Source organism: Heptranchias perlo, chromosome 5, assembly GCF_035084215.1.
Source record: "Heptranchias perlo isolate sHepPer1 chromosome 5, sHepPer1.hap1, whole genome shotgun sequence".
Taxonomy (NCBI): domain Eukaryota; kingdom Metazoa; phylum Chordata; class Chondrichthyes; order Hexanchiformes; family Hexanchidae; genus Heptranchias; species Heptranchias perlo.
The window spans coordinates 15,248,650-15,272,522 of NC_090329.1; the positions used below are offsets into that span (position 1 = coordinate 15,248,650).

At 43.9% G+C, this 23,873-nt stretch overlaps 2 protein-coding genes across 4 annotated transcripts in view; both read right to left on the reverse strand.

The window, feature by feature from the left end:
* The window catches only part of LOC137321595 (adhesion G protein-coupled receptor B3-like), a 261,507-nt gene extending 249,034 nt beyond the window's left edge, over positions 1 to 12,473 (reverse strand). For all 3 annotated transcript variants that reach the window (XM_067984040.1, XM_067984039.1, XM_067984038.1), the window contains exon 1: positions 12,401 to 12,473. The gene's annotated coding sequence lies outside the window, so the exon portion shown is untranslated. The remainder of the gene's footprint in view (positions 1 to 12,400) is intronic.
* LOC137321561 (adhesion G protein-coupled receptor B3-like) overlaps positions 1 to 23,873 on the reverse strand; it is a 105,435-nt gene that overhangs the window by 15,140 nt on the left and 66,422 nt on the right. Inside the window, exons 10-11 of the mRNA XM_067983958.1 lie at positions 12,949 to 13,095; positions 12,401 to 12,476 (exon numbers count right to left, since the gene is read on the reverse strand). Of these exons, the coding sequence (XP_067840059.1) occupies positions 12,401 to 12,476; positions 12,949 to 13,095 (223 nt within the window). The remainder of the gene's footprint in view (positions 1 to 12,400; positions 12,477 to 12,948; positions 13,096 to 23,873) is intronic.

The window sequence follows — 23,873 nt, forward strand, 5'->3', positions numbered from 1 at the left end:
AAGGAAAAGTTTTGCTGATCATAGGAGGAAGCTTAAAGAGGAGTAATCTCTTCTATATATGGGGTCCCAGATCGTGAGTAACACTCCCAGTAATGTCTTATATCTAAGGGGTCCCTCATTGTGTGTAACTCTCCCAGTAATGTCTTATATCTAAGGGGTCCCTCATTGTGTGTAACACTCCCAGTAATGTCTTATATCTATGGGGTCCCAGGCTGTATATAACACGGAGAGTAGATGATATGAAGGGGGGTGGGGGGGATGGTGGAGAAGTGGTATAAATGGTAAATGGCCTTGAATAACAGGTGGGACAGATTCTTCCGTGTTTCCACAGCAGGGTTTAGTAAAAGAACCATCAGCTGTCAGACGTTAAAAGGTGCACAGTTACCTAGAGGCTTTGCTTTTAAGTGCAAGCATTCAAAATAGTCTGCTTTCTTCTGACAAACTGCATTGCACATTATCTCTGCACTTAGGTCCTACGGTAATGGAAATATTTATAGCAACCAGCCATTTGCAGCTGTATTATTTTCTGTTCAATCATTCAATTATATAAGATTATGAAAATCATTCTGTGGTTTAAAGAAACAATGCCACTGCTGTGTTGGAGCCCACAGCATTTTAAATTCCACAATGACAATGGCAAACTAGCAGAAGGGGCGAATGATGCAAACAGAGCAACATTAACTAGTGAATAAGAACAAGGATATCACTGCTGAATGAAGGGAATCACATAGGTCCTTACTGGTTATCAGAACGTGGGGAATATTCAACAAAAGGCAGAAACTGGTCTGAAAAATACCAAGAAGAGCAACCAGAATCTACTTCACGTGTTGAATAACCCCCCTTTCTCTTTCCTGAGCTACAGACATTCCTCACCGTACTGAGACAGAAAACATTACCCAGTAAGCTGACAGGCAGTTGGAGGAAAGACATAGACAAGGGCGTCCACAGCATAGATGCATTTAAGGGGAAGCTCGATAAACACGCGAGGGAGAAAGGAATAGAAGTTTATGCTGATCAGGTTAGATGAAGTAGGGAGGGGGGAGGCTCTTGTGGAGCATATACACCGGCATGGACCAGTTGGGCCGATTGGCCTGTTTCTGTGCTGTACATTCTATGTCCATTTGTTGCTGCCTGTAAACCATCTGATATACCCATCACTGGGCCCAACCTAGAATGTCTTGTAAAGGAGCTGGCCAAGGAATACGTCTGGCCGAGCAATGTAAGCCTGCCCATAACCTGTTCTTGAGCGGATTGCCACAGATGGTGTGCGGACTTCATTTGAGTGGAAAAGCCTCAGATCATTAAAAGGAGCAGAACTAGGCAGTGAAGAAAGTTCCATATAAAGCTTTTTAAGATTACTACGAGGCATAACCTTGACAAAGACCCTCTTGGAGGCAGTTCAAAAGTTACTAAAGACTAAAGAGTATCCAAGTAAAGGAGCATGGTCATTTTAGATTCCTTGGATTGCTGGACCACTTATTGGCCCCCTTTAAAGGAACCAAGCACGCGGGCCCCCATATTAACGGGGAGGTAGGAGGGTGCAGGGGAGCCTGGTATCGGGCGAAGAACCCGTCAAGGCCAGGGACGTGGAGGGACGGGAAATTTGGCAGGATTGCTCCTCCTGACCAGCATCCAACAACCCATGCAGGAAATGCATGTGTTGACACCAAGACGTGATTATGCTTGGCTCTGATGCCCTTGTGGGTCAGCTAGTCTGAGGACATTAGCTGGCACCAACTGAACTATAGAGCAGCACAGAGCCAAGCTTTACGGAGAGGAAGGGAGGGCAGGAAACTTGCCAGAGAAAAATTGCAGAATAAAGTTAACCAAAAAAAAATTCTCATGATAACCTTTGTACTAAGCTCTGTGCTGTGGTTGATATCCCATCCCCCAACTCCATTTTCTTTATCTCAAGGGGTTCCCAGCGCTCCATTCATTCCCACTTTGTTCCTTCTCCATATCAATGACCTCCTAAACTAGGCCTCCAACACTATTCAATCTTTTGCTGATGATTCTACCTTATGTTCTACTCCCTTCACTTCACACATTCTCAGTGGTCACACTCTCTAGGGCAGGCATAGAGAAGATGTTTCCACTTATGGGGGAGACCAAAACTAGGGGCCATCAATATAGGATAGCCATTAATAAATCCAATCGGGAGCTCAGGAGCAATTTCTTTACCCAGAGTGTGGTAAGAATGTGAAACTCGCTACCACAAGGAATACTTGAGGCGAATAGAGTAGATGCATTTAAAAGGAAGCTAGATAAGTACATGAAGGAGAAATGAATAGAAGGATATGCTGATAAGGTTAGATGAAGAGAGATTGGAGGAGGCTCCTGTGGAGCATAAACACCGGCATAGACCAGTTGGGCTGAACGGCCTGTTTCTGTCCTGCAAATTCGATGTAATGTATCACTGTGTAATGTAATATAACTTACATTTTTCTCAGTGCAATGATTGAATCACTACAGCTCAATCTCCACCATGCCCTTTGATCAGGCAATGAAAAGGCTATTCCTTTCAATTTTTCAAAAGCACAGTTTCTCCAATGACTAAGATCTCTTATCTTTGAAGGCTTCACCCTTAGCCTTTCTTCATCTATCAGTATTCTTGGCCTCATTATCCCCTCACATCTTAAATGGAACCTCCACACCTCAATCACCATAGCTGCCTCCATGAAGCCCGGTCTCCCTTCCTCCTACATCTAAATGTTTTAATCGCTACTTCTTGATGTACCCATCTCTTTTTTAACTGGATATTGCTCTGCGTTATGGGCCTTGGGACCTCATCATTCTTCCAACTGTCAATCTTCTACAAATTCCAATCCATCTAGTGACAAAAGTACTGTGGCCCTGTTTGGCAAGATGCAGAGCAAACCCATCTCTCACTCCGAGACTCAGTAAAGTCCAAAGCTGCTCAGATCAGTACTTGGTGAGGCTGTCCCAACCCACACCAAAGTTCGCCCTCTATAACCGTGGAGAAATATGAGTGTGTTGTCAATCCTGAACAAGGTAACGATTGAAGCATGGCTCAGTGGTAGCACTCTCACCTCTGAGTCAGAAGGCTGTGGCTTCAAGTCCCACTCTAGTCTTGAGCACTAAATCTAGGCTGATACTCCAGTGCAGTACTGAGGGAGTGCTGCATTATCGGAGGTGCCGTCTTTTGGATGAGATGTTAAACTAAGGACTTGTCTGCCCTCTCAGGTGGATATAAAAGATCCCATGACACTATTTCGAAGAAGAGCATGCCAATATTTATCCGTCAAGCAACATCACTAAAACAGATCTTCTGGTCATTTTCACATTGCTGTTTGTGGAACCTTGCTGGGTGCTAATTGGCTGCCACGTTTCCTACATTACAACAGTGACTACACTCCAAAGGTACTTCATTGGCTGTAAAGCTCTTTGAGGTGCCTGAGGTTGTGAATAAATGCAAGTCATTCTTATTTTTATGACAGCTTATTGCAGGAATACAAGAGTACTGCAGCCACACCTCAGCACTGCATCAATCCAAAAAGTCAGAGGCAAAGCTTCACAAATGACCTCTGAATTATCTTCTGGGCAGGATTGTTGCCTGGAGCGGTGCCTAATGTGCAGAAGCTGAAATGCAGAGGTGAATTGCTGAGCTAGGTTGGTTGATCAAGCAATGCCCATTGTGTCCAGAGGAACCATTAGGAATCAAATGCATCGTAACTCTGTCTACAGTTACCTTTGGCTGAACCCTGCTGTTATGGGGAGAGAGGGAGCAACAACGAGAAATGGTGTCCTTGTAATAAGTTCTGACGCTTTCAAAAGGGGCTTGACAGGGTAGATGCTGACAGGTTTTTTCCGAGGGCAGGAGAGTCTAGAACTAAGGGGGCATAGTCGCAAGATAAGGGGTCAGCCATTTAAGACTGAGAAGAGGAGGAATTTCTTCACTCAGAGGGTTGAGAGTCTTTGGAATTCTCTACCACAGAGGGCTGTGGATGCTGAGTCATTGAATATATTCAAGGCTGAGATAGACAGATTTCTGGACTCTGGGGGAATCAAGGCATATGGGGATCGGGTAGGAAAATGGAGTTGAGGTCGAAGATCAGCCATGATCTGACTGAATGGTGGAGCAGGCTCGAGGGGCCATGTGGCCTATTCCTGCTCCTATTTCTTATGTTGCTATGTTCTTATGTTCAAAACTGGGACCCTGTTGGTGTAAGAATGGGTAACATGTGTGCATCTTAAACAATTTTCTTTTAATGCCCCTATGCTTTTTCTCCAGGGTTGCTCACAGCAGTGATCTGGAGATCAATTTTCAATTCCTGTAGACTCCAGGTCAATCCTGGAGGGTTGGGAACCTTATCCCACTGGGTCAGCTTCTGGGCCTAGGATACACAGGATCGCCAGGGAGGGTTTGTCTGACTGTTTGCCACTGTTCGAAGCCCTAATGCGCATCTGCGTGACTTGGAACCCTATCACACGGTGCCCACTAGTTTGCTCGAAGCCTTCTGTGACCGGTGGGCACTGCTGGACATTACCTGACTTATTGAAGATAAGAATCATATCATCATTTAACACTACACACACATTTTATGTTTGGCTTGGTTGCCTCTTATATAATAGTGGTACTCTCCTTGGGGGAGGGGATGGGGGAGGGGCTCAGGGGAGGGACTTGCAGTTGTCCTGGTAGAATTAGGATCCTGCCCAAAGTCAATTTATCAACCCAGAATCAAAACAGAACCTGCTGTTAATTTCCAGCACTTTCAATTTTCAAAGGATGGGGCTAACTGCGGTCATGTTAACCCCTTCAGGGTTAATGCAGCAGTTTAAATTAATTAATAAAATATAGGCAACAATACAGAGAAACCATTAAAGGGAAGGAAAAATATATGCCTTCTGAAATGTTTGATCGTGATATGGGAGAGCATTGAGTTGGAATTACACTGTACTGGAAATAAAGAAAGCATGTGTTTAATAATGTGAGAGTCCTCTGCCCACAGATTTAACAAAGGCATTAATCTATGTAATATAAAAGGAGGTTCATGTGACTATGTTAATATATCTGTTGCTGATGTCTCTGAGCACAGTATTAGTCCACTGGAGAGTAATCAATAACTGGAGCAAGTGGCATTGTATCATTAAAAATGGTTAAACTTTGGTTAATTAGGTCGGTAGGAAAGTGTGCTTAATGGGCTAGCTCCACTTAAAATTCAATTAAAGAAGTTAAATTTATCATGTAAACGCTGATTGTTTATCGCCGTATGCTAATCAAAGCAGCACCAAACTGCTGCAGGTTCCTCCGATTATCCAGCAAGGCACATTTAAAAAAGCCACACATGTACGTGGACTGCCAATAAGCTTACACAAAGCCTCCTGAAAGAATATTTAATGATCAGAGTGCCTATCAGAACCAATATTTAGTAAATTAAGGCCTTCTCTAAAGAATACTAAGCAATTAATGTATATGTTTAAAAATAATGATTAGTGAAAGTGGTACCTGAAGCGATTATGATGCTTTATTAAATATCTTGGCATTACAACACCTTCATGACTGGGACATCTACCTATACAATATGGAATAATTAAAGCACCTATTTTTTTAAAAATGGAGTAATTAGAGTACCAAGTTTAACAATATGGAGTAAATAGAGTACCTACTTAAACAATATGGAGTAATTAGAGTATCAACCTAAAAAACTTGGAGAAATTCGAGTACTTACCTAAACAATATCGAGTAATGCATGTATCTACCTAAACAATATGGAGTAGAGTATCTACCTAAACAATATGGAGTAGAGTGCCTACCTAAACAATATGGAGTAGAGTATCTACTTAAACAATATGGAGTAGAGTGCCTACCTAAACAATATGGAGTAGAGTATCTACCTAAACAATATGGAGTAGAGTATCTACCTAAACAATATGGAGTAGAGTATCTACCTAAACAATATGGAGTAGAGTATCTACCGAAACAATATGGAGTAGAGTATCTACCGAAACAATATGGAGTAGAGTATCTACCGAAACAATATGGAGTAGAGTATCTACCTAAACAATATGGAGTAGAGTATCTACCGAAACAATATGGAGTAGAGTGCCTACCTAAACAATATGGAGTAGAGTATCTACCTAAACAATATGGAGTAGAGTATCCACCTAAACAATATGGAGTAGAGTATCTACCTAAACAATATGGAGTAGAGTATCTACCTAAACAATATGGAGTAGAGTATCTACCTAAACAATATGGAATAATCAGAGTACCTGCCCAAACAATATCAAGTAATTCATGTACTTACCCAAACAATATGTAATAATTACAGTAACTACCTAAACAATATGGAATAATCAGAGCATGTATCTAAACAATATGAACATAAGAACATAAGAAATAGGAGCAGGAGTAGGCCATCCGGCCCCTCGAGCCTGCTCCACCATTCAACAAGATCATGGCTGATCTTCTACCTCAACCCCATTTTCCTGCCCTATCCCCATATCCCTTGATGCCTTTAATAACTAGAAATCTATCGATCTCTGTTTTGAATGTACTCAATGACTGAGCCTCCACAGCCCTCTGTGGTAGAGAATTCCAAAGATTCACCACCCTCTGAGTGAAGAAATTTCTCTTCATCTCAGTACTAAATGGCCTACCATTTATCCTGAGACTGGTTCTAGACTCCCCAGCCAGGGGAAACATCCTCCCTGCATCTACCCTGTCGAGCCCTGTAAGAATTTTGTATGTTTCAATGAGGTCACTTCTCGTTCTTCTGAACTCCAGAGAATATAGGCCTAGTCTCCTCAATCTCTCCTCATACGACAATCCCGCCATCCCAGGGATCAGTCTGGTGAACCTTCGTTGCACTCCCTCTATGGCAAGTATACCCTTTCTTAGGTAAGGAGATCAAAATTGTACACAATACTCCAGGTGCAGTCTCACCAAGGCCCTATATAATTGCAGTAAGGCATCTTTACTCCTGTACTCAAATCCTCTTGTAATAAAGACCAACATACCATTTGCCTTCCTGATTGCTTGCTGCAGCTGCAAGTTAGCTTTCAGTGACTCATGTACAAGGACACCAGGTCCCTTTGAACATCAACATTTCCCAATCTCTCACCATTTGAAAAATACTCTGCATTTCTGTTTTTCCTACCAAAGTGGATAACTTCACATTTTTCCACATTATATTCCATCTGCCATGTTCTTGCCCATTCAATTAGCCTGTCTATATCCCCTTGAAGCCTCTTTGCATCCTCCTCACAACTCACATTCCCACCTAGTTTTGTGTCATCAGCAAACTTGGAAATACTACATTTGGTCCCCTCATCCACATCATTGATATAGATTGTGAATAGCTGGGGCCCAAGCACCGATCCCTGCGGTACCCCACTAGTCACAGTCTGCCAACCTGAAAAAGACCCATTTATTCCTACTCTGTTTTCTGTCTGTTAACCAATTCTCAATCCATGCCAGTATATTACCCCCAATTCCACATGCTCTAACTTTGTTCAACAACCTCCTGTGTGAGACCTTATTGAAAGCCTTCTGGAAATCCAAATACACCACATCCATTGGTTCCCCCTTATCTATTCTACTAGTTACATCCTCAAAGAACGCCAATAGGTTTGTCAAACATGATTTCCCTTTCATAAATCCATGTTGACTCTGCCAAATCCTATTTTAATTTTCTAAGTGTCCTGTTATCACATCCTCTATAATAGGTTCTAGCATTTTCCCTACTACAGATGTCAGGGTAACAGGTCTGTAGTTCCCTGTTTTCTCTCTCCCTCCTTTTTTAAATAGTGGGGTTACATTTGCTACCCTCCAATCTGCAGGAACTGTTCCTGAATCTATAGAATTTTGGAAGATGACAACCAATGCATCTACTATCTCTATAGCCACCTCTTTCAAAACCCTGGGATGTAGATCATCAGGTCCTTGGGATTTATTGACTTTCAGTCCCATTAATTTCTCCAGTACAATTTTATTACTAATACTAATTTCTTTCAGTTCCTCATTCTCACCAGACCCTTGGTTCTCTAGTATTTCTGGAAGGTTTTTTGTGTCTTCTTCCGTGAAGACAGAAACAAAGGCCCCGATATTACCAGGGAGGCGGGTTGGCAGTCGGGGGTAGACTGGGTGCGTGGGTAACCCGCCCAGTAAAATTGGTGGGTTCCCCACACGATTGCGAGTAAATTGAAGCCAATTACCTCGGCTTCCGGGTTTCCCGTTGGCAACCTGCACAATGCGCGGACTGCGCACCCGCATCACAGGCTGTCAGCTGGAGGAGCTATATTTAAAGGGGCAGTCCTCCAATGCCGCTCCTGCAGCAAACAGCCAAAATTACAGCATGGAGCAGCCCAGGGGAAAGGCTACTCCCAGGATTAATGATGCCTCACTCCAGGTCTTACTGGATGGGGTGAGGAGGAGGAGGGAGATCTTCTGCCCGGTGGACAGGAGGAAGTGGCCTGCCTCTGCCACCAAGAAGGCCTGGCTCGAGGTGGCCAGCACCAGCAACATATCCCGCACCTGGATCCAGTGCAGGAAGCACTTCAATGACCTAACTAGGTCAGCCAAAGTGAGTACACTTACTCATTCTCCTACACTCCGTCTTCCACATCACCGCCCCCACCCCACAACTCATTCTGCACTGCCAGCACTACTCTATCACATCACTCCTCACACCCACTCAAACCTCATCCTCAATTTACCTGCACTTCCTCACCTCCCCAGTACTCATCCTATCACTACCACTCAACCCAATCCTCATACAATCTCATGGCTCTGTCTCATACTCACCCTCTAATGCATCTCTTTCACGGTCACCCTCACTCAACCTGCCACTACCTGTGCTGCAGCCACAGGGGATGCATCACGTATGAATAGTAGGAAGCGTAAGGCAAAGATTTTCTGAGCACAAAGGGGATGCACAAGGGTGTTTGACGGTTTGTCATGTTTTTTATTTATATTTGATTTTTGTTCAACTCACATTAAATATTATTATTGTCACCACTACTGCCACGTCTTGGCCATTCTTGACTGGCTTGTGCAATAAATCCCTTTCATGAGGTTCTCCATGAACACACTTGATGCCACCCATTGGGACACCCTACAGTGGGTGTATCTGTAGTTGCCCGACTATTTTGTGCAGGTGCCTGTGGCGCAGCACTGTGTTGTGTAGCTCCACGTGGTGGAGGTGGACGGTGTGCCTGCCAATTCTGTGATGTTGCTCGTCCTCGGATGTAGTGATGAATGCAGCTATGGCGTCCCCCCAACCTGACGGTATGAATTTGAGGGGGTCTGCAAAGTAGGTAAATGTGTTTGCACAGCAGAGTTTAGGGTATAAATTAATAATTTTGACTGGAAAGACAAATGTGTTGCAGCCAAAACTTTGTCTGAAGTGACAGCGTGCCCTGCAGCAATAAATGAGGTTTTCCCCCCACCTGTCAAATAATCCTTTGCATCTCCCACTGGCTGCTGGCTGAAACACGTCTGCTCCAACAGAGAGTGTTTCCCACAACACGGGAAACATGCTAAGGGATCCTTCAAAATTGCACCCCTGCCAAAATCTCCTGTCAATAAGGTCTGTCAAGTACCTCAACTAGGTAAGTAAGTATTTAAATTGTCATCCCCCCGACTTTAATTGCTGGTGGGAGTCCCACATGCGGGAGCTGCGCGCATATCTGAACACGTCATTGGGGAACCCGGAAGTGGGCGGGTTGGAGCAAGGCTCCGGACCCGTGCCGGGATTCCCCCATTTTACGAGCTCCCCGCCCCCAATGCACCCGCTCGGCCATCCGAAAATCAACACCAAAGTATTTGTTTAATTTCTCTGCCATTTCCTTATTCTCCATTATAAATTCTCCCATCTCTGTCTGTAAGGGGCCCACATTTGCCTTCACCAGTCTTTTCCTTTTTACATACCCATAGACGCTTTTACAGTCCGTTTTTATATTTCTCACTAGTTTACTCTCATATTCTATTTTCCCTTTCTTTATCAATTTCTTGGTCCTCCTTTGCTGAATTCTAAAATGCTTCCAATCCTCAGGCTTACTGCTTTTTCTGGCAACTTTATATGCCTCTTCCTTTGATTTAAAACTATCTTTAATTTCTCTTGTTAGCCACAGTTGGACCACTTTTCCTGTTGGGTTTTTGTGCCTTAAAGGAATATATATTTGTTGCAAATTATGTATTAATTCTTTAAATGCTAGCCATTGCCTGTCTACCATCATACCTTTTAATGTAGTTCCTCAATCAACCACAGCCAACTTGCGCCTCATACCTTCGTAGTTTCCTTTGTTTAGATTTAAGACCCTAGTTTCGGATTGAATTACATCACTTTCAAACTGAATGAAGAATTCTATCATATTATGGTCACTCTTCCCTAAGGGCTCCTTTACAACAAGATTATTAATTAACCCTTTCTCATTGCACAATACTAGATCTAAAATAACCTGTTCCCTAGTTGGTTCCTCAACATACTGATCTAGAAAACAATCTCGTATACATTCCAGGAATTCGTCCTCCACAGTATTAGTGCTAATTTGGTTTGCCCAATCTATAAGTAGATTGAAGTCTCCCATGATTACTGTATTACTCTTGTTACATGCACTAATTTCCTGCTTTATACCGTGCCCTACATTATCACTTCTGTTTGGTGGCCTATAAACAACTCCCACCAATGTTTATTAGCTCCACCCAAACTGATTCTACATCTTGATCTTCTGAGCCAAGATCCTGTCTCACTATTGTACTGATCTCATCCTTTATTAACAGCACTACCCCATCTCCTTTTCCTTTTTGCCTGTCCTTCCTAAATGTCGAATATCCATGAATATTCAGTTCCCGGCCTTGGTCACCCTGCAGCCACGTCTCTGTAATGGCAATTAGATCATACTCATTTACTTCCATTTTGTGCGAATGCTGCGTGCATTCAGATAAAGTGTCTTTAATTTTGCCTTTTTAACATTTTTTTCCTATTTTGACCTTATTTGCCGCTGGCCTTTGTTTCCGCTGCCTTCCAATTTCACTTATTATCTTTCTGCCTTCCACTTCCAGCTTTGTTACTCTCCCTTCAGAATTTCCTCTCAGGTTCCCATCTCCCTGCCAAGTTAGTTTAAACCCTCCCCAACAGCATTAGCAAAACTCCCCACAAAGATATTGGTCCCAGCCCTGTTGAGGTGCAACCCATTCGGCTTGTACAGGTCCCACCTCCCCCAGAACTGGTCCCAATGCCCCAGGAATCTAAAGCCCTCCCTCCTGCACCATCTCTCCAGCCACACATTCATCTGCTCTTTCCTCCTATTTCTATACTCACTAGCGTATGGCACTGGGAGTAATCCGGAGATTACTACCCTTGAGTTCCTGCTTGTTAATCTCTTCCCTAACTCCTTAAACTCTGCCTATTATGGAGTAATTAGAGTACCTACCTCAACAATATGGAACAATTAGTATAGCTACTTATACCAGCTGGAATAATTAGCAAATCTATTTAAAATTTACTGATTAGAGTGGTTCTGTGAATATCATTTAGGGATTAGCGTCCCAGAATTCGAAGGAGTAACTTGCATTGAGCCAAACATGGATATATGCTGCAGCAATTCTGTATTTGTAATTTGAAGGCAAAATAATCCTCTTACGTTGGCTTCAGGCTGCGTTTCGCAGCTCGTCACTGTAGTATTTTCTGCATGTTATTGACCAGCACAAAGTGTGTTTTACAGTGAGGGTTCTGTTATGAATGGATGACTAGTCAAGCAGAGATAAACAATGAAAGGAAAGTACAGCAAAAGAAACACGCTTTAAATTAAATAGGCCACAGCAAAAAAGAAACGACTTGCATTTATACAGAGCTTCACAGTATCTTTGAAAAATGTTTGAAAGCACTTTGTACAAATCGACTTTTTGAATTATCGTCACGTTTGTGATTTAGGCAAACACTTGGCCAATCGGCGCACAGCTAGATCCCACAAACAGCACCAAAATGAATAAGCAGCAAATCCATTTTTTTTACTTCCTTGGTGGTGCCGGTTGAGAATTGACGCTGGGAAAACTCTCAGTTCTCCTTCGAGTAATGCCATGGTTTAACCTCCAGCCGCACAGCCAGAAGCAGGCCTGGGGCTTAAGGTTTCATCCGAAGCATCGCGGTGAAAGAAGGAAAGAAAGACTTGCGCCTTTCACGACCTCAGGACGTCCCAAAGCACTTTACAGCCAAAGGAGTACTTTTGAAGTGGAGTCACTGTTGTAATGTAGGAAACGCGGCAGAATTCATAAAAAAATTTGTTTTAAGGTGCGTGCTTTTTTTTTGGTTGCAATTAGAGAAATAGCAGGTGACGTTTTCACCAAGTCGTCAGGAAGAGAAAGCCAACAAAATGGAAGGTTGGAAAAATGAGTACAGCTCAGACACCGGTTAAACAAGTAAAGTTTCGGTCTTACCTTGGGGAGGGCAAAATGAGTCCCAGGTTTTTGTAGAATATCGTGCCGAGTACAAAAACAGCAGATTCGTCCAATTCTGAAAAAAAAATCATGGAATCTTAGAGTCATACAGCACAGCACGAGGCCATTCAATCCATTGTGCCGTTGCTGGCTCTTTGAAAGAGCTATCCAATTAGTCCCATTCCCCCTGCTAGAGCCCTGTAAATGTTTTCCCTTTCAAGTATTTCTCCAATTCCCTTTTGAATATATTTTCAAAATTCACCAGGATCATTAATTATTATTTCACGTCAGAGAGGGGGTGAATCTCTGTTGAGGGGGCTGTGCTGCCCTTTCGGTGGTAACTTTGCCAAAAGGACCATAGATACTCCTGGAAAAATGGCGGGCACATTGCGGTGGATTGAGAGAACGCCGATGGAAATTCACCCCCGCCATTCCACCCAAAGTATTTCACTTCGCAAAGATCACCTTTCCTTATTAGGTGCTCTGCTAACAACATGCAAATTTAAAAAAAAAACACACACAAAGAATTCCAGAAATGATTACTTCACCTGGTGAAGCGGGTTTGAATATGTTTTTTGGAATAATAATTTTGTCTTCCGAGTTTCTTGCCCAGTCGACCATTCCCTTTCTTCCTTTCATCGGGAAGTTGATGTCGGTCAGAACGGAGGCTGCAGGCAGTTTGTGAATGCTGGCCACTGATAAGAAACCACAAATATATTTGATTTGCAGCAAATTATACACCAAGCTTTCGCACACAATATTAAGCCAAAAAAATCGACATTTGGTTGTTCAATCTCCACATATTTTTTCATGTTCTTTGAACATTGAATTGCTCATTATCAAATAATTACTTTACACTGCCATTACTCAACTAGGCAAGGTGATGTAAATGTGTGTGTGTGTGTGTGTGTGTGTGTGTTTGTACACTTATGTCAGGGTGGTGGAGAGAGTGCAAAGGGAGAAGGGGTGTATGATAAGCCACCTAAAAGCACATTATCCCGGCAAAACATACTGGGAAGAAAATCCGTTTCAGCCCATATTTAGGTCCATATATAATGGAAGCCCAAGACTCACCCAAAATTGGACATTGGGCCATATTTTAATTCTAGATGCTAGTTGCCTGTCGTGGATCAAATCTAGGCCTGAAGCTCGTGGCCGACAGCTCTCAGATAAGTCCTGGAGGGGGTGGAGGGAAACGCGAGGGGAAGGGGCAGGGGGTGGGGGGAGGGGGCCAAACGCGGGCCAGCAGCAGCCCGCAGTAGTGCTGTGGATCCAGGAGGGGCGCTAGTTCTCCCTTCGGGTTCCATAGGAAGGGAAGTAAAGAATAAAAAACTTTCCCTACCATTTCTTCGGTGGCCTGCAGTCATCCCTTTCTCACGAATTTTGTAGAAGGATCATATAACAGGCGCAGGACCCTTCTTTGAATTTTCAAACTGATCCAGAGCTGATTTCAGGCGGTTGCCAGGGACGCCTAAAAACAGGGAGGGCCAATATGGCGGTGGCCATGCTGCTGGCGCAGATCTGATGCATAGGGGTCACCAACTCTGGTTGGGCGTATTCCTGGAGGTTCTATCACATGATCTCCCCCCTCCAACCACCCTGCCCCTAACATTGGTCCACCAACACGTCCATCCTCGTGGTGTCCCGCCTTCCCACGCTAATTGGGAAGCGAACTGTCTCTTCGCCACCCGATCGGATGATTCCTGACTCTCAAACAGCCTTTTATCACATCTCCAATATTTTTATAACTACTAAGCGAATAAAACCCACAATTTTTTTAACGTGCCGATGATTTTTCTCCTGGGTGTTGCTCGCGGCAGTGCCCTGGAGATTAATCTTCAATTCCTGGCGACTCCAAGACAATCCTGGAGGGTTGGCAACCCTACTGGGGCAGGCCTTTGTGTCCAGAAATTGGTAAACGTTGCACCCGTTTTACGCCTGAGAAACGGGCAGAACACATACTAATTTGTAGCCTGCACCTCCTTCCTCCCCCCGCCCCCGACCCCAGCCCGAGTCTTCGATTTAATTTGTTTTCTTTCTGTATTCTATCTGGTCTCCAAGATAATTTAATCCGCTGAAACTCTATGTTAAGAGGGTGAGAACCCCTTTGAAATGAAATCACGGAAATTTCCTGTAATTCATGACCCACTAAGAAAATCCTATTCTCAGAAGTGGGCACGGTTCGAATCCACGCATTCTCACAATTTCATTAACAGGTCTTTCATTACAGAGTAAAAATAGGCATTCTCGAAGTTTTCATTAGACAGGACATCTTGGGGTCCTGAGAGTCTACACATTGTCAATGTTGATTTATTGGCATTAAGTCCATTATGAACGGTGATTGATGAATTTGCACAACGCACGGAATTGCCACATGCAATGCAAAGCCTCTGTCGGAGAATTGAACTTCTAGCATCGGCTAAACTGAGAAAACAAAGAAAGCAGCTTTGTTTTTTGGCAAAGAATTATTAATTCGGAACGATCTTTGTAACTGGGTCAGGAGCAAGAGAACGACCCTGGAGAATATATTTCTGCACAGTATCTGAAAAGTCCACAACCTGGTCAGGTGAGAATTGCCGCACTAACAAATGAGTGAAACCTATAGCAGGCCCATCTTAAAAACATGTGAAGAGATAGTGGCCTAGAAATTGGCTCGCGCCAGCTTGCCGGCCTGAACTGGTCGCAGGGATCGTTCCCTACTGAACGGGTAGGCCCGAGGCCCACCCGATATTGGGCCACGGACCTTATTTAAATTAAACCGGCGAGCTGTAGATGCGTGCGAGGCGTGCCCAGGCAGCTCGCATTGGCATTGGATTTCAGGCGCCCTCGGGTAGGTCCTGGGAGAGGGAGAAGGCTGGGGGGGTTGGGGAAAATCGATCGGGATGGAGAGAGGCAATCGAGAGCAGAGGAGGTAATGGGAGGAGGGTCGAGCAGGAGCTGACAACGTCCTTCGGCACTGCAGTGGAGCCAGGAGCATCCTGCTCCTCCCGGCTCTACATTCAGATAAGTATTTTTTTGACAGACTTACCTTTTTGGTGGCGGCCTTCAGTGGTCCGTTTAAGGACCGCTGGTTAGGCCGCAAGTTGACCATGTTTCCCATGTTTCAGGCATGGGCTCTGGGCACCTCTTTTCCTGCCCTTACCAATATGGCAGGGGCTGCACTTCCTGCATGGATAGTTCGTGCGCACGCCGCACACCATATTGGATGCTTTGGCGCCAGTTTTACGCCTGATTTAACCAGTTTCTCACCCTTTGACCCTGGAGCAGCAGATTAATTCAACGCTGGAGGCAGTACTGAGAAGGGTAAACAGGCTGATCCCAAGGGGCAGGGGTCTGAGTTATGAGTAATGGAGAGACTTGGACTTTTCATCCTGAATATGGAAACTCAGGAACACTACTTTAAACTAAACTAGGAGTACGACAAAGGGACACATGTTCAAACTAGTAAAGGAAATTTTAGAACTGATATCAGAAAGTTCTTTATCACGCAGAGAGTGATCAACACTTGGAATGGACTCCTGGGCACACTGGCGAAGGTGAAAAGACTGGATGCATTTAAGAAATAACCAGATGGAGCAAAGGGGGGAGTGTAAGATTGTTCTGGATGTTTGAATTAAGATGGGCTGAATGGCCTTCCTAATCCGTAAGCATCTTGTGACCCTGTGAATCCAAGCCTAAAGCTCCAACAGTAAAGAAAATAGACAATGGTGCCTGGTGCAGAGCTGACTGTAGTTCAGGGTAAAGAAGGCTGGTCCAATAAAGTCTGTCGGAACAGATCTTTCAAATAAAGCTTGCATTAATTTTGTAGCTGTTATGAGTTTGTGGTTCTTATTCTGACTGGGCCCAGAGTTGTGTCCAGCTTAACAATATCGAATGTCGATAATTGAGAGATGAGAAGACAAGTGACAATGACTTGAGTTTTGCCTACACATACTGCACAATTTTAAAGAACATATTCCTTTAAGTGCATGAATCCAAATGACATCAGTTAGTTACATTTTCAGATACGGTTTTTGGTTATCTTTTATTGAGAAACCGAGATGAAGGTAAAATCACCAATACTGAGAAGAATATACTTTTTACATTTATTTGTAAATACTCACATGGCATTGCTCGTAGTGATTGTTTTTAATTTGTTCCTACATTACAACAATGACTGCACTTCAAAAGTACTTCATTGACTATGAAGCACTTTGGGACATCCTGAGGTTGTGAAAGGCGCTATATAAATGCAAGATATTTCTTTCTTTTAATTTGTTGTTGGGTTGCTGGTAACATGGCAAGGCAGCATTTATTGCCCATCCCTAGTTGGGCATGAAGAGTCACATGTAGGCCAGACCAGCTAGAGGTGGCAGGTTCCCTTCCCTGAATGACATTAGTGAACCAGTTGGGTTTTTAATGACTACCCTGAAGTTTTCATGGTTATTTTTTCAGTCCCCAATTTACCAGATTTATTGAATTCAATTACACAACTTGCCATGATGATCACAATCTCTGGATTACTAGTCCAGTACCATAACCACTAAATGACCATACTCACTTGTATAGCTCCACTTCTATATCTGTACCTGTGTCTCTCCCTCCTTCCCACTCTCCATTTCAATCTGTATCATTCTCTTTGTCGCCCTCTCTCTTTCTCTCTCTCTCTCTATGACTGCCACATATTTTTTTCAGTGTTGTGCCTGCATCTGATTCCCTTTCTCGTTATTTCCTTCTCACTCTTTCTACAAATAGAGGCATAGGGTACAAAAGCAAGGAGGTCATGATGAACCTTTATAAAACACTGGTTCGACCACAACTGGAGTATTGTGTCCAGTTCTGGGCACTACACTTTAGGAAAGATGTGAAAGCCTTAGAGAGGGTGCAGAAAAGATTTACTAGAATGATTCCAGGGATGAGGGACTTTAGTTACATGGATAGACTGGAGAAGCTGGGGTTGTTCTCCTTGGAACAGAGAAGGTTGAGAGAAGATTTGATAGATGTATCCAAAATCATGAAGGGTCTAGACATAGTAGATAGAGAGAAACTGTTCCCATTGACGGAAGGGTCAAGAACCAGAGGACATAGATTTAAGGTGATTGGCAAAAGAACCAAAGGTGACATGAGGAAAAACTTTTTTATGCAGCGAGTGGTTATGATCTGGAATGCATTGCCGGCGGGGGGGGGTGGGGGTGGTGGAGGCAGATTCAATCATGGCTTTCAAAAGGGAACTGGATAAGTACTTGAAAGGAAAAAATTTGCAGGGCTACCAGGATAGGACGAGGGAGTGGGACTAGCTGGATTGCTCTTGCATAGAGCCGGCATAGAATCGCTGGGCCGAATGGCCTCCTTCCGTGCTGTAACCTTTCTATGACTCCATGATTCTAAGTGCCTCCTCTCCTCTGTCCCTTCTTTCTTTTGTATGATTTCAACATCTCTGTCTAACTCTCACACATGTTCCTTTATTGATGTACTTAATATCTAGCTCAGATTTTATAAGGCCAAGGGTACATTCTAAGATGGGAGGCAACGTAGATCAGTTCGGAGACGGAGGTGGGGAGAGGTTGTTACGTTGTACTGATTGGGTGGATTTAATTTATTTGTGGCTTGTATCGTGGCCATTATTTTCTTATCGCTAAGTGTGAGCTCCTTTGAGCAGAACCCCAATTATTTTTAGTGAACTCTGAAATGACCGCACTTCAATCTAATCCATCGTCTTAGAAGAAAATCTCCAAGTTTGTACCAAAATACTGGACAGGGCAAGGGAACGAGAAAGAATGCAATCAGATTGAAAAAGATTTAGGGCCTAGAAGTCCCATGATTTGGGACTTTAGCTTCAGTAGTGGCAGTAATGTGAATCTATCTGAATTTGTTGATGAATCTTGAGGAGATGGAAAAAGAGAGAAGAAGATGGGGAAGGAAAGAGAGAATGTAAATAACTCTTCCAGGAACTTGGCCTTCAGTTGGACGGGCCCTGCTCCAGCTTATTTATCGGATAATGTCACTTGATTATTTGACCAATTTCTGCTGAGAAAGTAGATGCCTCTGTGCACTTTTACAGGAAGGAGAGATTTGGCAGTCCGATTGAAGGGTAAGGCTGGAAGGTCAGGCCTTTTGCTTGATCAATCCATTCTCAATTACTTGCTGGAGGGCACATGGAAGTCTATGATTGTTGTTAAGTCAGGCCTCTTAATGTGCCCAAATCTTGTATCTATGCATGGAAAACCTCCCAGTTTAGTGCTGAGTTGCAATGTTGCCACTGTACACGATTGATGAGCCTGTTGTGTCAGAATGAAAAGTGAATGACTTACTCAATTATCTTACTGAGAAAGCTCCTCTTATGTCTTCTGGTATTTAAACCCTTCACCAGAGCAAACAATTTTCTTGCAGCAATTAATTTTCTTCATAATCTTGAAAACTTCAATTAGATCACCTTCAAGTTTCCTCTTCTCCAAGGAAAATAAGCCCAATTTTCTTAACCTTTCCCTGTAACTTAAATTCCTGATACTTGGAATTATCTTGGTTGCTCCATTCTGTAAGGTCTCAAGGGCAATACATCCTTTGTATGACTGGGTGACCAGAACCACACACAGTACTCAGGTGGGGGTCTGACCAACACCTGATACAGCAACCTTACAACCTCTTTCAAGTTAACATAAGTAAAGCAACAGTAATGAAGAAAATAATAGCACTAAAGAGTGACAAATCCCCAGGACCAGATGGTTTCCATCCCAGGGTTTTAAAGGAAGTAGGTGAGCACATTGCGGATGCCCTAACCATAATCTGTCAAAGTTCTCTAGATTCAGGAACTGTCCCTCGAGATTGGAAAATTGCACATGTCACTCCACTTTTTAAGAAAGGAGAGAGGGAAACCGGGGAATTATAGACCAGTTAGCCTAACATCTGTTGTGGGGAAAATGCTGGAGTCTATAATTAAGGATACCTCGAGAATTTTCAGTTAATCAGAGAGAGCCAGCATGGATTTGTGAAAGGTAGGTCGTGCCTGCCAAACCTGATTGAATTTTTTGAAGAGGTGACTAAAGTAGTGGACAGGGGAATGTCAATGGATGTTATTTGTATGGACTTCCAGAAGGCATTTGATAAGGTCCCACATAAGAGACTGTTAGCTAAGATAGAAGCCCATAGAATTGAGGGAAAAGTACGGACTTGGTTAGGAAGTTGGCTGAGCGAAAGGCGACAGAGAGTAGGGATAATGGGAAGGTACTCACATTGGCAGGATGTGACTAGTAGAGTCCCGCAGGGATCTGTCTTGGGGCCTCAATTATTCACAATATTTATTAACGACTTAGATGAAGGCATAGAAAGTCTCATATCTAAGTTTGCCGATGACACAAAGATTGGTGGCATTGTAAGCAGTGTAGACGAAATAGAAATAGGAGGATAGAACAGATGAATGCGTGGCTAAAGAGTTGGTGCAGGAGGGAGGGTTTCAGTTTCCTGGATCACTGGGCCTGCTTCTGGGGAAGGTGGGACTTGTACAAGTCGGACGGGTTGCACCTGAACCAGAGCGGGACAAATATCCTTGCGGGGAGGTTTGCTAGCACTGTAGGGGGAGGTTTAAACTAACTTGGCAGGGGGATGGGATACAGAGTGGAGCTACAATAGGGGGTGATGTGCAGCCAAATATAGAGAAAAAAACAAGTCAGCTTGGAAGACAGGGCAAATATGTGAGGGCAAGGCTGGATGGCATCTATTTTAATGCAAGGAGTCTTGCGAATAAGGTGGATGAACTGAAGGTGTTGATAAACACATGGGAGTATGATATTGTTGCTGTCACAGAGACATGGTTGAGGGAGGGGCAAGACTGGCAGCTCAATATTCCGGGGTACAGAATCTTCAGGCGAGACAGAGGGGGAGGTATAAGAGGAGGGGGGGTCGCAATATTAATTAAAGAATCAATTACTGCCATAAGGAGGGATGATATATTAGCAGGTTCCTCTAATGAGGCCATATGGGTGGAGCTTAAAAACAAAAAGGGGGCAAGCACTTTGATGGGAGTGTACTATAGGCCCCCAAACAGTCAGGGGGAGATAGAGGAACAGATATGTAGGCAAATCTCAGAAAATTGTGCAAATAATAGGGTAATAATAGTGGGGGATTTCAACTTCCCCAATATTAACTGGGATACTCAGAGTGTAAAAGGCTTAGAGGGTACAAAATTCTTAACGTGCATCCAGGAGAGCTTTTTGAGCCAGCATGTAGAAAGTCCTACAAGAGAGGGGGCGGTACTGGACCTAATTCTAGGGAATGTGGCCGGCCAAGTGGAAGAAGTGCTAGTAGGTGAGCACTTTGGTGACAGTGACCATAATTCGGTGAGATTTAAGGTGGTCATGGAAAAGGACAGGGAGGGGCCGGAAATAAAGGTTCTAAATTGGGGGAAGGCCGATTTTAATAGGATAAGGCAGGATCTGGCCAAAATGGACTGGGATCAGCTGCTTGTAGGAAAATCCGCATCGGAGCAATGGGAGTCTTTCAGAAGGGAGATTGAGACCATACAATGGCAACATGTTCCCGTAAAGGTCAAGGGTGGTTCCAAGAACTCCAGGGAACCTTGGATGTCAGGGGATATACGAGAATGGATTAGGAAAAAAAGGAGGGCTTTTGGCAGATACAAAAGGCTAAAGACGGAGGAAGCCCTAGAGGAGTACAAAAAGTGCAGGGGGATACTTAAAAAAGAAATTAGGAGATCAAGGAGGGGCCATGAAATAACACTGGCGAGCAAAATAAAGGAAAATCCTAAGATGTTTTATAAGTATATTAAGGGTAAGAGGATGACTAGGGAAAAAATAGGGCCCATTAGGGACAAAAATGGCAATCTGTGTGTGGAGCCGGCAGATGTAGGAGGGGTTCTAAATGAATTTTTTGCATCTGTTTTCACTATGGAGAAGGACGATGTAGACATAGAAATACGGCAGGGGGACCGTGATATACTCGAACATATTAACATCGAGCGGGAGGAGGTATTGGCGGTTTTAGCAGGCCTAAAAATGGATAAATCCCCAGGCCCGGACGAAATGTATCCCAGGCTACTGTGTGAGGCAAAGGAGGAGATTTCGGGGGCTCTGACACATATATTCAGAACCTCTCTGGCCACAGGGGATGTGCCAGAGGACTGGAGAACCGCTAATGTAATACCATTATTCAAGAAGGGGAGTAGGGAAAAACCAGGGAACTACAGGCCAGTGAGCCTAACATCAGTGGTAGGAAAATTATTGGAAAAAATTCTGAAGGACAAAATTAGTCTCCACTTGGAGAAGCAAGGATTAATTAGGGTTAGTCAACATAGCTTTGTCAAGGGAAGATCATGTCTGACTAATTTGATTGAATTTTTTGAGGGGGTGACTAGGCGTGTGGATGAGGGTAACGCAGTGGATGTGGTATACATGGATTTCAGTAAGGCCTTCGATAAAGTCCCCCACAGGAGACTGGTCAAGAAGGTACGAGCCCATGGAATCCAGGGTGCCTTGGCACTTTGGTTACAAAACTGGCTTAGTGGCAGAAGGCAGAGGGTGATGGTCGAAGGTTGTTTTTGTGACTGGAAGCCTGTGGCCAGTGGGGTACCACAGGGATCGGTGCTGGGTCCCTTGCTGTTTGTGGTCTACATTAATGACTTGGATATGAATGTAAAAGGTATGATCAGTAAGTTCGCTGATGATACAAAAATTGGTAGGGTGGTAAATAGCGAGGAGGATAGCCTCAGTCTGCAGGACGATATAGATGGGTTGGTCAGATGGGCGGAACAGTGGCAAATGGAATTTAACCCGGAAAAGTGCAAGGTGATGGACTTTGGAGGGACTAACAAGGCAAGGGAATACACAATGAATGGGAGGACCCTAGGCAAGACAGAGGGTCAGAGGGATCTTGGTGTGCAAGTTCACAGATCCCTGAAGGCGGCGGAACAGGTAGGTAAGGTGGTAAAGAAGGCATATGGGATACTTGCCTTTATTAGCCGAGGCATAGAATATAAGAGCAAGGAGGTTATGATGGAGCTGTATAAAACACTGGTTAGGCCACAGCTGGAGTACTGTGTGCAGTTCTGGTCGTCACACTGCAGGAAGGATGTGATCGCTTTGGAGAGGGTGCAGAGGAGATTCACCAGGATGTTACCAGGGCTGGAGCGCTTCAGCTATGAAGAGAGACTGGGAAGATTGGGTTTGTTTTCCTTGGAGCAGAGGAGGCTGAGGGGGGACATGATTGAGGTGTACAAAATTATGAGGGGCACAGATAGGATGGATACTAAGGAGCTTTTTCCCTTCGTTGAGGGTTCTATAACAAGGGGACATAAAAGGCGGGAGGTTTAGAGGGGATTTGAGAAAGAACTTTTTCACCCAGAGGGTGGTTGGAGTCTGGAACTCACTGCCTGAAAGGGTTGTGGAGGCAGGAACCCTCACAACATTCAAGAAGCATTTGGATGAGCACTTGAAATGCCATAGCATACAAGGCTACGGACCAAATGCTGGAATATGGGATTAGAGTAGACAGGGCTGATGGCCGGCGCGGACACGATGGGCCGAAGGGCCTCTATCCGTGCTGTATAACTCTATGACTCTATGACTCTATGACAAAGCGATATTGATAGATTAGGTGAATGGGCAAAACTGTGGCAAATGGAATTCAATGCAGACAAATGTGAGGTCATCCACTTTGGATCAAAAAAGGATAGAACAGGGTACTTTCTAAATGGTAAAAAGTTAAAAACAGTGGATGTCCAAAGGGACTTAGGGGTTTAGGTACATAGATCATTGAAGTGTCATGAACAGGTGCAGAAAATAATCAAGAAGGCCTTTATATCTAGAGGACTAGAGTACAAGGGGGCAGAAGTTATGCTGCAGCTATACAAAACCCTGGTTAGACCGCACCTGGAGTACTGTGAGCAGTTCTGGGCACCGCACCTTCGGAAGGACATATTGGCCTTGGAGGGAGTGCAGCGTAGGTTTACTAGAATGATACCCGGACTTCAAGGGTTAAGTTACGAGGAGAGATTACACAAATTGGGGTTGTATTCTCTGGAGTTTCAAAGGTTAAGGGGTGATCTGAGCGAAGTTTATAAGATATTAAGGGAAACAAATAGGGTGGATAGAGAGAAACTATTTCCGCTGGTTGGGGATTCTAGGAGTAGGGGGCACAGTCTAAAAATTAGAGCCAGACCTTTCAGGAGCGAGGTTAGAAAACATTTCTACACATGAAGGGTTGTAGAAGTTTGGAACTCTCTTCCGCAAACGGCAATTGATACTAGCTCAATTGCTAAATTTAAATGTGAGATAGATAGCTTTTTGGCAACCAAAGGTATTAAGGGATATGGGCCAAAGGCAGGTATATGGAGTTAGATCACAGATCAGCCATGATCTTATCAAATGGCGGCGCAGGCACGAGGGGCTGAATGGCCTACTCCTGTTCCTATGTTCCTAAGTTCTGCTCTATTCCCGCTGAAAATGAAACCCAGTATCATATTTAGCTTTTTTCCTAAGCGCTA